At 40.4% G+C, this 15946-nt stretch overlaps 2 protein-coding genes across 4 annotated transcripts in view; both read right to left on the bottom strand.

Moving 5' to 3' along the window:
* LOC123824202 (zinc finger protein 420-like) overlaps positions 1–15946 on the bottom strand; it is a 69636-nt gene that overhangs the window by 38424 nt on the left and 15266 nt on the right.
* Positions 2549–6491, bottom strand: LOC123824200 (thymosin beta-10-like). Of its 3 annotated transcripts, none has more exons than XM_045847324.1 (3): positions 6337–6491; positions 3757–3864; positions 2549–2976 (listed from the first exon to the last, which is right to left on the bottom strand). In XM_045847324.1, the coding sequence occupies exon 3, from the start codon at positions 2899–2901 to the stop codon at positions 2686–2688; it is 216 nt and encodes a 71-aa protein (XP_045703280.1). In that variant the 5' UTR covers positions 2902–2976; positions 3757–3864; positions 6337–6491; the 3' UTR covers positions 2549–2685. The 3 variants fall into 3 exon arrangements, with proteins under 3 accessions (XP_045703280.1, XP_045703279.1, XP_045703281.1); XM_045847323.1 differs by having other exon boundaries at positions 2549–2962; XM_045847325.1 differs by lacking the exon at positions 3757–3864 and having other exon boundaries at positions 2549–2962.

Genomic DNA, 15946 nt, shown 5'->3' with positions numbered 1-15946 from the left:
ACAGAGAGGGAGAGAAACATCAATGTGTGGTTGCCCCTCACATGCCCCCTACTAGGGACCTGGCCCACAACCCAGGCATGTTCCCTGGCTGGCAATTGAGCCAGCGACCCTTTGGTTCACAGGCCAGCGCTCAATCCACTGGGACACACCAGCCAGGGTGAAAATTCCTTCATATAAAAAATACAGAGACTTCCAGTCAAGATGGTGTTGTATGCACACACGGCTCACCTCTTTGCACAACCACATCAAAGTTACAACTAAAATATAGAACCATCACTCAGACAGTCAGAAATCAAGTTGAATGGAAGTCTCTGACAACTACAGAATTGAAGAAACCACATTTATCCAGACTGGTATGGGGGGCACAGACACGGAACTGGCTGTTCCCTCACCTCTGTGTGTTTGAAAAAATCGGCAAGGGATACCTTCCACACCAGCCCGCCACCCCAGGATTCCAGTGCCAGGAAATAAGTCCCTACATCTTCTGGCTGCAAAAACCAGTCGTGATTCAGTCAGTGGAAGAAAGTGCTGGAATCCAAGGACTTCCTCTTAAAGAACCCACACACAGACTCGTACTCAGACTCATTCACTGGGCTCCAGCACTGCGGCACCTTGAAAAGCACCACTGCCATACAGGGAGAATCTAAAGGGTTTACTATCAAGGTAAGCAGAGGCCATTGTCCCTATTCTAAACCATCCCCACACAGAACCAAAAGCTGACAAGCTGGTGCCATACCTGAGACTCCATCAACATGGCTAAAGCCTGAGCGATCTCAGAGATTCTATCCCACCCAACTTCTGGATTCATACAAGCTGCTTTTCCTATGAATGGCTGGTCTTGGCTCAAGGTTTCACATCTTCCTTAATCCTCTCAAACATGCAACTGTTGGCCTCCAGGAGCCCCAGGCCTGGCACTAGCAGCAGTAAGCCTTTATTCTCTTGGTTTTGCCTGGGAATCTCCAAGCCCCGCAGTAGTTGACATCTCATATTGCTTTACAACTTGGGAAAGGTGGTCCCGGGCAAAACACAAATGGGGGCTAGTCTTGACCTGCCCACCCAGGAAACCCCAGGGATCGGTGCACCCAGTGGACAGCTACAAACTACGCTGGAGCACCACTACCCTGCCCACCACAGCAGGTGGAGGTTGGTGGTTAAGTGGTCACAGCCAGTCCTTGCAGCTGACTGGCCTGGAAAAATCCCTCCCATTGACCTGCCAATAGCAACCAAAGCTCAACTACAAGAGGAGGACATAGTCAGTCCACATGAAGCACACACTTCCAACACCCCACTTCGGTGATACCTGAGGCTATGCCACTGGAATGCAGAGGACACCTACTACATTAGGCCACACTGCCAACACACAGGGTCAAAGCAGCTCTACCTACTACATAGAAACAAACACAGGGAGGCTGCCACAATGAAGAGATAAACATGGCACAAATAAGAAAACAGATCAAAATTCCAGAAAAAGGGCTAAAGGAAATGGATAAGCAATCTATCAGATGCAGAGTTCAAAACACTGGTTGTAAGGATGCTCAAGAAACTCAGAGAGGAACACAACAGCATAAAAAAAATCCGGTCAGAAACAAAGAATACACTGATTGAAATAAAGAACAATTTACAGACCTGGCTGGTATGGGTCAGTGGATTGAGTTCTGGCCTGTGAACCAGAGCCATCAGTTCAATTCCCAGTCAGGGACATGCCTGAGTGGCAGACCAGACCCCCAGCTGGGGTCATCTGAAAGGCAACCACATACTGATGTTTCCCCTCTCTCTAAAAATAAATAAATAAAATCAAGACCATAAGCCTTGGGGGGAAACAAAAAGAACAATCTACAGGGAAAAAACAGTAGAGTAGATAAGCCAAGAATCGAATCAATGATTTGAAACATGAGGCAAAAAACAACCTATTAGAACAAGGAAAAAATAACCCCCCAAAAATGAGGGTAGTAAAAGCAGCTTCTGAGACAACTTCAAAAGATCCAACAACATTTGCTTCATAGGAGTGCCAGAAGGAAAAAAGAAAGAGCAAGAAACTGGAAATGTTTTTTAAAATAACAAAAGAAAACTCACCCAATTTGGTGAAGGAAACAAGACATGTAATTCCAGGAAGCAGAGAAAGAGTCCCAAACAAGATGGATATAAAGAGGCCCACTCCAAGACACATCATAATTAAAATGCCAAAGGTTAAAAATAAAGAGAGAATCTTAAAAGCAGCAAGGGAAAAACAGTTACCTACAGGGAATTTACAATAACACTGTCAGCTAATTTCTCAAAAGAAACTTCACAGGCTATAAGGGATTGTCAAGAAATATTTGAAGTCATGAAAAGTAGAGACCTAAAGCCAAGCTTGGTCTGCCCAACAAAGCTATCATTTAGAATCAAACAGCAGATAAAGAGCTTCTCAAACCACTATTATATGAAAAGACAGACTAAGATAAAGCTGATGAAAACCATGAAAATAAAATGGCAATATATACATACCTAACAATTTAATATATTTTTGAAGATTTTTAAAAATTGTTTAATTTTTTGCCATGAGGTGTGTTTTATTTTTATTAATAATATAAATAATTTTATATAATATCCCAGGGCAAACTGGAAAATTTGGCAGTTTGAATGGAGATGACCCACAGGCTAATGGCATGGGCGCAGAATATCTGGGTTCACAGTGCAGTTTGTCGCTCATGTCCATTTTGCAGGTAGCTTTTTCTCCACTACTGGAGTCCCAAAGATGATAGTAGGGGTGAGGAATCCTCCAGGATCTTGAGAAATTTCACCCTGGTTCTCCTGTTCAATGGTCTCTTTGGTAGGCAAGGTGTTCTTCTCCTGCATCTCTGTCTTCTTCAGCTCAGCCTTATCAAAGCTGGCGATTTTCCCCATGTCCAGTTTGTCTGCCATTTTCTTAAAACAAGCCTTGGCCTTGGCTGCCAAATCAGGGTCCTAGCTCCCACTCTCATTGCTGCAAAAAGAGATCTATTTTTATTTTTTTTTAAGATTTTATTTATTTTCAGAGAGAAGGGAGGGAGAAAGAGAGGGAGAGAAACTTTGATTTGTGAGAGAAACATTGATTATTTGCCTCTTGCTCATCCCCAACTGGGGACTTGGCCCACAACCCAGGCATGTGTCTAGGCAGTGAATCAAACCAGCAACCCTTTGGTTCACAGGCCGGCACTCAATCCACTGAGCCACACCAAACAGGGGTAAAGATTTTATTTCTTTTTAAAGAAAAGGGGAGGAGAAAGAGGAACATCAATGTGTGAGAGATACATCAATGTTTTGCCTCACATGCCCCCAAGTGGGAGCTGGCCCACAAGCCAGGCATGTGCCCTGCCTGGGAATGGAACTGACAACCTTTCAGTTCACAGGCTGGCACTGGATCCACTGAACCACATCAGCCAGGACTATCAACAATTGAATTAAAAAAAAAAAAACTAAGCAAACAAGAACTGAGACAGAATCATTGATACAGAGAGCATGGTTGCCAGATGGGAGGAGATTGTGGGTGAATGGGTGAACAGATGAGATTAAGTAAGAAGTACAAATAGGTAGTTACAGAATAGCTACGGGGATGTAAAGTACAGTATAGGAAATGGAGTACAGGAAAATAAGTTATATGATGACCCATGGACATGAACTAAGGTGAGGGATTGTCTGAGGAAGTGGGGAGTGCTCGGTAGAGGGGGATATAGGGGAAAAATCAGGACAACTATAACAGCATAATCAATAAAATGTCACTAAAAAATAAATGCATACCATGAACTGGTGGCTCAGTTGGTTGTAACAATGTCCTGTCCACAGAAAACGTTGTGGGTTTGATTCCAGTCAGAGTACTTTTCTAGGTTGCAGGTTCCATCCCTGCTTCTGAAACATGCAGGAAGAAGCCCATCAATGTTTCTTTTTCACATACGTTTTTCTCTCTCTGTAAATTAACTATCCATACCTTTAAGTGAGTCTTTCTAAAAAATGCATCCCAAATTATTCCTGCTAATCCATAGGCTAACCTTAGCATCAACTGGAGCATCTCACTAAACAGAGATACCCCACCAAGAGCAGTTGTTTAACTCTGTGAAGAATGGCACAGCTGATGTCATTTCTCAAACTTCTCAGGTGATTTAATAGGACTCTGAAGGGAAACAGTGTAGATTTAATAAGCATGTAGACCCTAAGGTAATGAGGGCTCCACTGTTACAATTCTGCAGATCTGCAATGCAGCCCATAAAATGGCATCTTTATCTAGTTCCTTCCTGTTGCCCGGAGTTGCTCCCCCAGAACTGTTTTCTGTAGCACTGGGCCAGGCATATCAGAGCCAGCACATCTCAGACCTCTGGGTACTGTGAGGAATTTGGGCAGAAACTTCTGAAATGACAGGCTCCCTGGGCAAAAATTATTTCTTATTATCCAGGAAAAAACAAAGAATTATATATATATCTATATATTTTTAAGATTTTATTTATTTATTTTTAGAGAGGGAAGGGAGGGAGAAAGAGAGAGAGAAACATCAATGTGCAGTTGCTGGGGGTTATGGCCTGCAACCCGGGCATGTACCCTGGCTGGGAATCAAACCTGCGACACTTTGGTTTGCAGCCCACGCGCTCCATCCACTGAGCTATGCCAGCCAGGGCTCAAAGAATTATATGAAAAGTATAAAATGATAAATGCAAGTTTTGATGCTGAAATTTAAAAGAAAATATTAGCCATGAAAACATGTAATTACACAATCAACAGATGGTCTTTCTGGGAAACACATTTCAGGTCAATCCAGCCCACCCTTCAATATTTTCAGAGAATGGAATAAACTTGATGGTAACAGCTCCTTTGTGGCTCAGTCACTAATTCAACAAATCACATAAATACAAGAAAAAGCTGCTGAACTCATGAAACTAGGTTCTCACTAAGATCATTGATCACCTTATCAAGTGCACACTGAAATACCTCATATTACTAAGAACCAATAGATTTTGCAACATATGATAAATAGTAGAAAGGATACAGCGCTCAGAATTTAAACTAAATACAATATATTTAAAAGGGAAATTGAAAAATTGTTTTAAATGCAGTCTTAAGCTTCGCCTACAAATTGGGCTCTGCATCTTTTTTTTTAAGAGAGGGGAGAAGAGGGAGATAATGAGGAAGGGAAACATCAATGTGCAAGGACCTGTTGGTTCTCACACCCCTAACTGGGGATCTGGTCTCCAACCCAGGGGCATGCCCTGTCTGGGAACTGAAACTTCAGCCCTTTGGTTTGCAAACCAGCACTCAATCCACTGAGCCACACCAGCCCACCTGGAATTTATATATATAAAGTATGTATGTAATGAGTTCCATGGTCAAAGTTTAAAAAACCTTGAGACTGCCTCATAATTTGACAAGATTATTAAATGCTGGTTGAGAGACATCACCAATGCTTACTTCAGAAGTTACTACTTATAGAAAAGTAGATCTCCAACAGATGAAGATTAATCTCTGTGTTTTTTAAAAGTAAATTCAGCCCTGGCTGATGTGGCTCAATAGACTGAGTGCCAGCCGGCAAACTGAAAGATCCCAGGTTTGATTCCCAGCTTTGATTCCCGGTCGTGGCACATACCTGGATTGTGGGTCAGGTTTTTGGCTGGGGGCACACTAGAGGGTAACCAATCCATGTTTCCCTCCCTCCCTTCCGCTTTCTTTAAAAAATAAAAGTAAATTCAATGTGAGATGCAGAAGTAAAAAGTAAATTCATTGAGCAGAAAAAAGACCCATGCTTTTAATATTCCTGCAAAAAGCATCATGTGGTGACAGACTTTTCATTCCTTCTCCAAGGTCACGTCCCTCCGGCATCTCTCACTTGCGTTGCAGTCTCTTTCGGCCCCTCCCCGACCTTTTCTCCTAGTCATGAGTCCGCCTTGCTCTATCGGTCTCCGGATCCCCGGCCGCCCTCTCTCACTCCACAAAGCCACTTCCTCAAAGAGCAGGTCACGTCTCCTGGGGACAGAGTGTACCCACTTCCTAAGTCCCACCCGTAGGAACGAGTGCTTTTCCTGGGATTCGGACAAGTTATTAAATGCTGGAGGGCGGGGGTCTGCAGATCCCCAGGCCGAGGTACAGTCCCGGCTCCAGGGGCCAAGTCGCAAGGCAGCGGGGAGGGGCGAAAGGTCTTCACTGTCTTTCCCGACACTTTCAAGACGTGGGGTGGGAGGGCTATGCAAGAAAGAACTTTCAACGAGAAAACCACAGGGCAGGCGGTGTCCAACGACCCGAAGGCAGAGAAACAGTGGGCAGGACGGCCTCAGAGCTGCCCGGGAAATGAATGTAGAGCGTCCTCTTAGCAGGGTCTCCCAGGGACCCTGGACTCACCACTAAAGGAGCCTCGCAGCGGAGATTTCACCGACTGTAAGCGACCTGCAGGTTTCACCTGCGTCGGAAGGAGGACTGAGAAAATCAAGCTTCAATCGGAAACGCCAAAACAAAGCAAGTACGCTTGACCTTTCCTACTCGAGCGCTTCACAGCGTCTGTAACAAACCGCGCATGCTCCTCACCTCAACGGAGGGGAGGAGTCAGAGCTTTTGCTCTGCGCTAAACTGTGAGGGCAGTGGTGAGGGACGGGACGAACGGAGGCGGAAGCGGAAGGGGTTGCTTGGAAAAGGCCAGGTTTGGGCGGAGGTGAGGAATGTGAGGGGCGGCCTCCGTGATGTTGGCTGGGCCCCATTCCCTCTAGCTGTCCTTGGTTATAGCCTTCTTTGTTCACGGTTTTTCATTTATCCACGTAAATTAGTCCTAAAATCTGTGTTGGGAACAAGGAAATTAAGGACTAAATTTAACCTTAATAGACAAGAACCACATTGTAGCTAAAAAGAAATGATAAAAGAGACAAAGTACAGTCAAAGCGAACATCCTGTGTCTAGCAGACGCTCTCCCCTGGGTAGGCTAGATAAGCAGTGCTTTGTAGTTTTTAATGAGAAAATAGAAAACTAGCTAGCTAGAGCCAGGAGATTACTAAGTTAATGAACAAACATCCTGCCTTCCCGCCTTATGAAAGAATGCTTGGTTTGAAATTCCCGAGCGCGGTCTTTGTAAGCGAATTACTAACTGCCACGTCTGCTTCTGTATAACGCTTGCTTGCCTGCCCATATATAAGAATGTAGTTGTAAGCACTCGGCGCGACTCTCGTTTGCAGCTCCTTGTGGGCACTGTGTCGCTGGACACCTTGAGAGTTCGCCCCTGCGCAGGTTAAACTTGGCCAATAAAGTAACATGTTTGATACCCTGAAAGTCTCCTATATTTGTTCTCAAGTTTGCTGGATGCTACAATCTGTAACATTTCTTTTCAAAATTACTATTTTGGTGTCCTCCAGTGATTACATTTTGGATAAGATCTTTGCCACACACTGGGACCTTTCTCTTGGCACTCCCCTTTCTTAGCTATACAAAATGGTGCTGGGAGGGAAAAGGGGGCATTCTGGGAGCAGAGTCTGAACAGAGCACTGGGGACAAACAGGACGTCAGTCCTGACTAGAGCCCAGGCATGCGTAGTGAGAGAAAGTGAAGGAGTGGCACCCACCCTGTGGGCCTGCTTGAGGAGTGGCCTGAACTTACAAGCTTTTTGCCCCCAAAATATATTTTTCAGGTTTAAAAATGGTGGTATTGAAACCAGAAAAGTTGGCATTCATTATGCCTGTCGTCACCAACACCAAGAAGTAGAGACAGGGTTTGAAACTTTATGGGTGCTTTATTTAGATGGCCAGTGATCTGAGTAGACAGCTGGTTATGTACCCTAAAAGACCATTTTATATTTCATTTTAAGCCAGCCTTTTTTATAAGGAGAATAAAATTTTAGGTAAGGGATTTGAAATGGGGTGGAAGGGGATGTAGATAAAAGGTTTGGGGTTAATGAACAAGGTCAGTGAGCTAAAAGCTGCAGTCCAGCACTCTCACCTCTTGACAGGTGATTCTTTATCTGTGTCCTGTGCAGGAGGATGTCCCTCCCTGGAGTACAGTGGCTTAGATACACCTGGATTGCTTTCAGTTCCCCTGGGGCAGAAAGGTTGAATTGATTTTGTCTCCTGGACTCCAAGTGGTTCACATCTTCAGTTCCTGAAACAATAGCTTTTTACATGCATTAATTACTAAAATTTTCCAACCCTTGAGTTCCCCTATCATTTTGTATCATGTTAAGTGAAGTAAGTCAATCTGAAGAGGCAAATATCATATGATTTCTCTTATATCTGTGTAATGAGCATATGTTTTGCGATATATTTTTTTCCTATAACTCAGCCCTTGAGCCCCACTCGGGTCATCTGACCCAAGCCTTAGGAACTGGAAGCAGTAGGCCACCTATAAGTCTACCAGCCCTGCAGGTAGTTCTGGTACGCAGGAATAACAGTAAGTCAACACAGGTGACTGAAATTCACTCAGCTTTTATTGAGGCAAGTTCAATCTCAGCTAATAATAATCAATCAATACGAATAACACTCAGAAACAATCAGTTACAATATCATACAAAGAGAATTGGGGAACAATAAACCTGAGTCCCAAGAGTCCAGATCAGGTCTGAGTCCAGGAGGCAGCTGGGCAGTTAATGTGTTGCAAGGCAAAGTCAGAGGGATGAAATCAAGGCACAACTCTTTTCTCCTGAGGAAGAACGTGCAGGTTGTTTCAAAGTAACTTGCTCTCAGGATGCACTTTCTGTGGTCTGAAATCCTCTGCTTATATACTCTTGTATGATGCAATGTTGCATTAGCTGTTTAACACACAGTTGTTTTGTGCACATGTGGTTTATGTTACTCTACTGTGCATGCTCTGAGAGGATGGTGTTACACTTTCAATGGGCACATGTTTATTCCCTTCTACTGCACCACATTCAAGGGACTGCATGTTCCTCCATCATTGCTGTACTGCACATGCTCTAAATGTGTTTTTTTCAATGCCATCTTAGTAAACAAGACTCACGTCATCTTAGTTCAGTTCTGCTCTCTACAATGTGTGGAATCTACAACAAAAATAGATAAAATAAGAACTGACTCATAGAAACCAAGAACAGATTAAGGCAGGGGTCCCAACCTCCTAGCCTTGGACAGTACTGGTCTGGGCCTGTCAGGAACTGGCCACACAGCCGGACACATCCTTGAACAACCCCCCACCCCCAAAGTCTATGGAAAAATTGTCTTCCATGAAACAGGTCCCTGGTGCCGAAAAGGTTGGGCACCACTGGACTAAGGGTTGCCAGGGAAAAAGAGGTTTGGGGCAGAGTGAAGGTGAAGAGATTAGAAAGTACATAGTGGCAGTTACAAAATAGTCACCGGAATGTAAATTACAGTGTAAGGAATATAGTCAGTAATAATGTAATAACTATATATGCTAGGTAAGGAATCATCAATGAGAATATTTTGTAAACTATATGATTGTCTAAAAGTGCTTGCTGCACACTTGAAACTAATACAAAATAATACTGAAAGTAAACAGTAATTGAAAACCAAATTTTTTTAAAGAGGTGAAGGGAGGAGGAAAGGGAGAGAAATATCTTGCACCAGCCCCAGCTAGAGACTGAGTATGCGATTTAGACAGATGCTCTGGCCAGGAATCAAACTGGATACATTTGTAGCTCCAAGCTCAACCAACTAAGAAACACCAGCCAAGGCAACAAATTTTTTTAAAAGAGAAATGTTCCTGTGTGTTTTTTGTCTGTGGAGAGGCTTTGATTCTTACCCAATTTAAGTCACTATGTTGAACAGTTTTAAGGGGAAGCATACATTTATGTGAGACAATTGTGTTAGAAAGTAAGTTGTTTTTTATTGCCTTTGAAAAGGTCTAAGTCAACAGCTATTTTTGCCTAAGATTGCAAGCATTTCCTGCTGGTGAGAATGATTCAACTCTGTAGGAACTGGGACCTGAGACGCTGGGAGGTGGGGAATTGCAGAAACATTACTGCAATTAGAATGAATGGAAAACTTTATTAAACAACTACTGCAATTATATGTGTAACCATTAAGAAGTAGAATGTGAAATACACAGCTCTCCCTGGGTACAAAAAGACAATCACATAATGAAACTCAGCAGTGTTTCCTTTTCTATTGCCCATTCACCAGGGAGGCCAGGATTCAACAAGGCCCGTTCTGTTGCAGAAAGTAACTCACGCAGGTGAGGTGGTGGAGAACGATCCTTTATTACCCACGCAGGCTCAGAGGAGAATCTCCAAATTCTAAGCCTGATCTTCGTTCTCCCGGGGTTTGAATAGCCCCGGGCTTCCTACCTACCTGGCTAAGCGAGGTTTCAGAAGCTAAATGCGGAAGTTAGGGCTAGCTACCTTATATGGGAAACAAAGAAACAAAGTGCAGGAGGAATTTGCAGAAGCCGCAGAGCACGGAAGCTTATCATGGGAGTTTTCTTTTTCTGCCACAGTTCATTGTCTTGTAGAGACATGACCTGGGATGTGAGAAAGACCAGAAGATGTAATTATTCAAGACAATGTGCATTGCTTTTAAAAGAAATAAGGTTTTAAAACTTGATGTAAACTACATTAAATGTTCTGTACCATAGTTGGAATAGTTTTAAACATCTTTGAAATTTCCTTACATCAGAACATCTTTCAATCAATCGTATCCAAATACAATTTCAAATTCACTGTATGTTCCTTGGGACAGTAACTACAAAGCTTACTTTTTATTTTAAAATTGTAACCTTTTCCTCTTTTTTGGTGCCCTATTTCAAAATGTTCTGTAGGTGTGAATAAGCCTATAAATTGTATAATCCCAAGATTAACATTTGGATTTATTCTTGCCTCAAGAATTGCTAATTTTGCAACATTTAATAGGGAGATACATTGTCTGCAATATAAACCTAAGTAAACTAAATTACCAAATATCAACTAAATTTCTCTTTCTACACTCAACAATTTTTGTTGTTATATGTGCTAGTCAATATCTATGAAGTCTGGTTTTTTTGGAAGATTTGATCTATAGAGAAATGGTGAGACTGTGTGCAGTGAACAAAGCTCAGGGGCAGTGAGCTCCGTCCTGGGAGTTGGGATAGAGAGTCAGGAGAAGGGTTGTTTCCTGTTTTAACTTGAGCAATTTATCTTCTAAAGGTTCAATTTTGCCCTGTATAATGCGTATGTTTTGACCAAATTTTTGAGGGAAAATAAGGATGCCCATTACATAGGTGTTATCTGAAATTCCTTGTATCTGTAATTGTTACATAAAAATTTCTTGTATCATATGTTCAAAAATAAATGCTAAAATTCCTTTAATACAAAAAATAAGGATCTAGTGGAAATAAAAAATTGAATTGAAAAAAATGAAAATGAAAGATATTTTCCTGAAAGTTGGGCCAAAAACATGGATGGACATTATACACAGAAAAATACAGTATATTATTTATTTATTTAAAATAATAAAAGTTCACTAAAATATTAGGGTAAAAATACTTTAAAAGTTCAAAATTCATTATTAGTTCTGAGGAAAACAGATGCTCTTTATTGGAAATAACTTCTTAGATATTTCTGTAGTATATATATTTATTATGTGGTTGATCCAACACCTGCCAATACCATCTTCAGAAGCTCCACAGTGAAGAGAATAGATACTAACTTGCATATTTCTTATTAAAAATTATTGGTATAATTGATTCTACTGATGATTTGAAAACTAGTGCTTTTTGCTTTTATTGTTCACATAAGGCAATAAGCATCCTTATCACATGTCTCTGCATGTAGCAGTGGCATGGAAGTCAGGAAGAGGCTCCTTTGAGGTGATCTACCTGGAAAGGGGTGTCTACTCAGGCCTGCATTAGAGATGGGGAGTAGGCTGTGTATTATCACCAAGGCTGGTGAGTACAGTTTGTTTAGAGGCATATCTGGATGTCCTTGCAGCTCTACAGAAACCAGGATTAAAGAAAAGTATATACATAGCGATGTACTCATGTGCACAAATGCCCAAGAATCTAGGGAAAAGAAGACTGATGCAAGAAATATTCTGTCTGACTTCATAAATGCATTTAAAGAAAAAAAGACAGAGCCTTTCTGATTCAAAAATATTAATTTTTAATACAATGGATAGTTCAAAGTTCAAATCTAAGTTAACAAGTTTTTATTACACAATTTGGTTTAACATGTACATAAGTACTTATGCAAAAAAAAAAAAAACCTCATAGGCAAAAAACGTAATGGTGATTTTTCTGAAGAAAAGGGGGGTGTGGAAAGTGACAAGAGGATAAAGGATAAATGTTGATGGAAGGACATTTGATTTTGGATGTTGAACACACAATACAATATGCAGATAATGTAATATATAACTACACCCTTGAAACCTATATATAATTTTATTAACTAATGTCATAATAAATTCAATAAAAATTTTTTTTAATATATTATGAACCCAGTATTTTTTAACAGAAAATATTTTTTATTCATGCACATCGATCTGATAAAGACCTGGTGGTTATTTAAGCACTCTCCCTCAACAGGTGTTTTATATTTTTAAAGATTTATTTATGTATTTGTTTGTTTTTAGAGACAGAGGGGAAAGGAGGGGGAGAGGGAGAGAAACACCAATGTGTGAGAGAAACATCAACCTGTTGCTTATTGTGCAACCCCAACCTGGCCTGCAATCCAAGCATGTGCCCTGATTGGAAAACGAACCAGTGACAGTTCCGTTCACAGGCAGGTTCTCAACCCACTGAGCCACACCAGCTGGAGCAGATTCAGTAGGTATTTTAAATAAAAATGGTTACAATTTAGCCAAGACATAGAAGCTATCAATATATGGGAGCTAAATGTAAGAAGCAAGCATATAAGATTCTTAGATAAAGTCACAGGGTTAAATGTTCATGACCTTGGATTTGCCAGTAGATTTTTAGATATAATACCAATTCAAAAAACAGAGAGATGATGACGTAAGAGAAATCGGTCTTCATCAAAATTAGTGGTCTGTGCAATGAAGGACACTACCATATAAGTAAAAAGTCTATCAAAAGGGAGAAAATAATGTAAGTTACAGACCTTATAAGGGTTTACTATCACTAATATTTGAGTAATTCTAACAATGCAAACCAAAAACAAGAAATCCAAATTTAAAAGGTCCAACTCTCCTTTTATACTCAATAGTATTTGCCAGCTATACTCAGATGCTCTTACATTGGGTGCATAAACGTTTACAAGTGTTATATCCTCTTCTGAGGATCCATTTGTAATTATGAAATATCCTCCTTTTCGTAGCCTCTCTTTTAAATTTTCTCTTTTGACATAAGTATGGCTACCACAGCATTTTAAAATTTCCATTCAAATGAAATACCTTTTTTTCCCAATAGCATAGACTTTTCTTTATTGCAATTCCAAATTTCCAAGAGAAAGTAATCAATCATCAATTAAGTGGTTCACATTTAAAAAACAAACAAAAAGTATGTTTCCCTAAGTTACCTATCAGACCTGCTCTGACCTGCCCGAGGACCTGCCAAAACAAGTTTCTGGGTATCTAAAAACTCTACACATTGACTCCATTAAAATTTACCTCTACCACATAGGTCAGCTCACTATTAGCACAGTTATTTTCATACCTATTATGTGTATACAGTCCATTATGAGATGTCTCACTAGAACAGAATTCTCTGCAGAGCAGGTTCTTCTGAGGCCCAAAGGTAGAGCTGAATAACTTTTTACCTTTTGACTTTCACTTTGTATCTTTTCATCTAAAGTGGGTCTCTTGTAGACAGCATATTCATGGCTCTTGTTCTGCTATCCATTACCCCATTTTTAAAAAGATTTATTTATTTTTAGAGACAGGAAAAGGAGAAAGAGAGGGAAACATCAGTGGGTTGCCTCTCATATGTGCCCCATCTGCTGACTGAATCTGCAACCCAGTTATGTGCCCTAACCAAGAATTGAACTGCAGACCTTTCACTTTCCAAGACAATGCCCAACAAACTGAGAGCTGCACTGGTCAGGGCTACCTTCTCTTTTTCATTTGATCATTTAATACATTTATATTTAAGTGATTACTGGTAAGTATATAGTTATGGCAGTTTTTAAATTCAGCAATACAGTCATAGTAGGGGACTTTAACTTTCCATTGACATCCATAAATGGATCTAACAGATAGAAAATCAGCAGCAACAAAAAAAGTGGTCTTAAATGACACATAAGAGGAGATGGATGTGGCACATTTAGAGAATTTTACCCCAAAGCAAAAGAATATGTATTCTGAAGATAATTAAGAGAGAATTAACTCTCAACCTAGGGCAAAGTGTTTTTTTAAAATGACCAGAATAAACCTAAGAAAATTAATGCAGGTAATATTTGCACTCATACACCTCTTCAACCTTCTTCACTGGTATACCTGAAAGTGGAAGAACTCTCATACAGCTGAGATTTTATTCCTATGGATGTTCTCTGCACTGGACTTTTATCTTGTAACAAAACTAAAACCATAAAGCCAGGTAGTGAGTCCTAGATACAAAACATCAGTAGATGCATATAAATAATGCTGCATATATTGTGTCTGTAACTATGTCAGGAAGTAAAGCAGAACAGTGTTCAATATCTAGTTTCTATAGTGTGTGCACTGATTTTCTGGGCAGGTCCATGCCTAGGTACTAATATTTAGCAGCTTCTACTGATCCAGCACAGGACACTGAAAAAGCCAATGGACTTTGGGGCTTCCACATTAAATTTTCCCCACCTGAAATTCCTGGAAATGGTGCTGATGGCTTGAAATACGCTCAAGATACCAGTGGGCCAATGGGTAAACTCCTAGCTATGCAAAAAAACAGAAAAGAAGTTTGTATCCAAAATAATAAAGAAAATGTTTTCACCCCAAAGTCTGCTATGGTTTCTGGGATTTCTCCAGAAAGAATGATGAAGAGTTGGCTACATTTATGATTGAGAATAAAATGTTTTCAACTTACCCTCTTTTTATTTCAGTAAAGAAGGTAATGATGTAACACTGAGAACTTCTCAAGGACTCTAATGAAAATCGGTACCAGAAGAGTCATTCTAATTTTCTTTCTTTTTGAAATCAATTTTATTTATTTATTTCTACAGAGAGGGAGGAACAGAGGGAGAAAGAGGAGAGAAACATCAATGTGTGAGAGAAACGTGGATCGGTTGCCTCTCACATGCCCAGCTGCCACACTGGTACATGTTGTGACCAGGAATTGAATGGGAGACCTTTCGGTTTTTGGGTCTACACCCAACCCACTGAGCCATTCCAGTCAAGGCAGATCATTCTAATTTCCAAACACAGAAATGCCATTAGTTATTTTCCAAAAACCCATATTCACATTTGAAATCATAGGGCTCACCATGAGTTGTAATATTCATTTTTTTCAAAAGATACAATAAAAATATTCACCAAATTCTGATGTGTCATTGTAATAGAAAATTTCCAAACTACTGATCAGAACCAAAAGGGCTTCCTTGGCTGATGTGGGAGGGGGAGAGCAGTGAGATGCTGTCACCCTAGCACTTCAAACAAGAATGGCTATGAGGTCTCTGTAGCTGAGTTCAAGAGTTCACAGATTTTTAAGGAGCCAACAATCAACCCCATGATTTCACATATACACTGGGAATAAAGACATAGCAGCATCAACAGACAAGAGATTGGAATCACAGTAATGTTTCTTTCTCAAAATACTTTAAATACTGTCATTATGCAATAGTATATATTCTGAGTAAGTACACATAATCCAGACATCCATCCCCTTGCCATTTTGAAGCACAGTATAAAGTAATGATCTGAATTCTGTAATGATCTAAATATTTTTAAATTCTGGATGATTCTCTATAGTAAGTATTCTGATTTATAGCAATACATGAAAACTATTTTTAACATTCTACTGTGAATTCTCTGATATTTTGAAATTTTGTTTAAATTACATACATTCCTAATACTTTCACAGATTTCTTACATTATTAAGACTTCTCTTCAATATAAATTCTCTAACCTTGAAGGAGGCTTGAACAATGGTTAAAGTTTTG

The sequence above is a fragment of the Phyllostomus hastatus genome, unplaced genomic scaffold (genome assembly GCF_019186645.2).
Source record: "Phyllostomus hastatus isolate PE091 unplaced genomic scaffold, TTU_PhHast_1.1 phas_contig_549, whole genome shotgun sequence".
NCBI lineage: Eukaryota > Metazoa > Chordata > Mammalia > Chiroptera > Phyllostomidae > Phyllostomus > Phyllostomus hastatus.
This window is presented reverse-complemented; position numbering and strand designations above follow the sequence as displayed.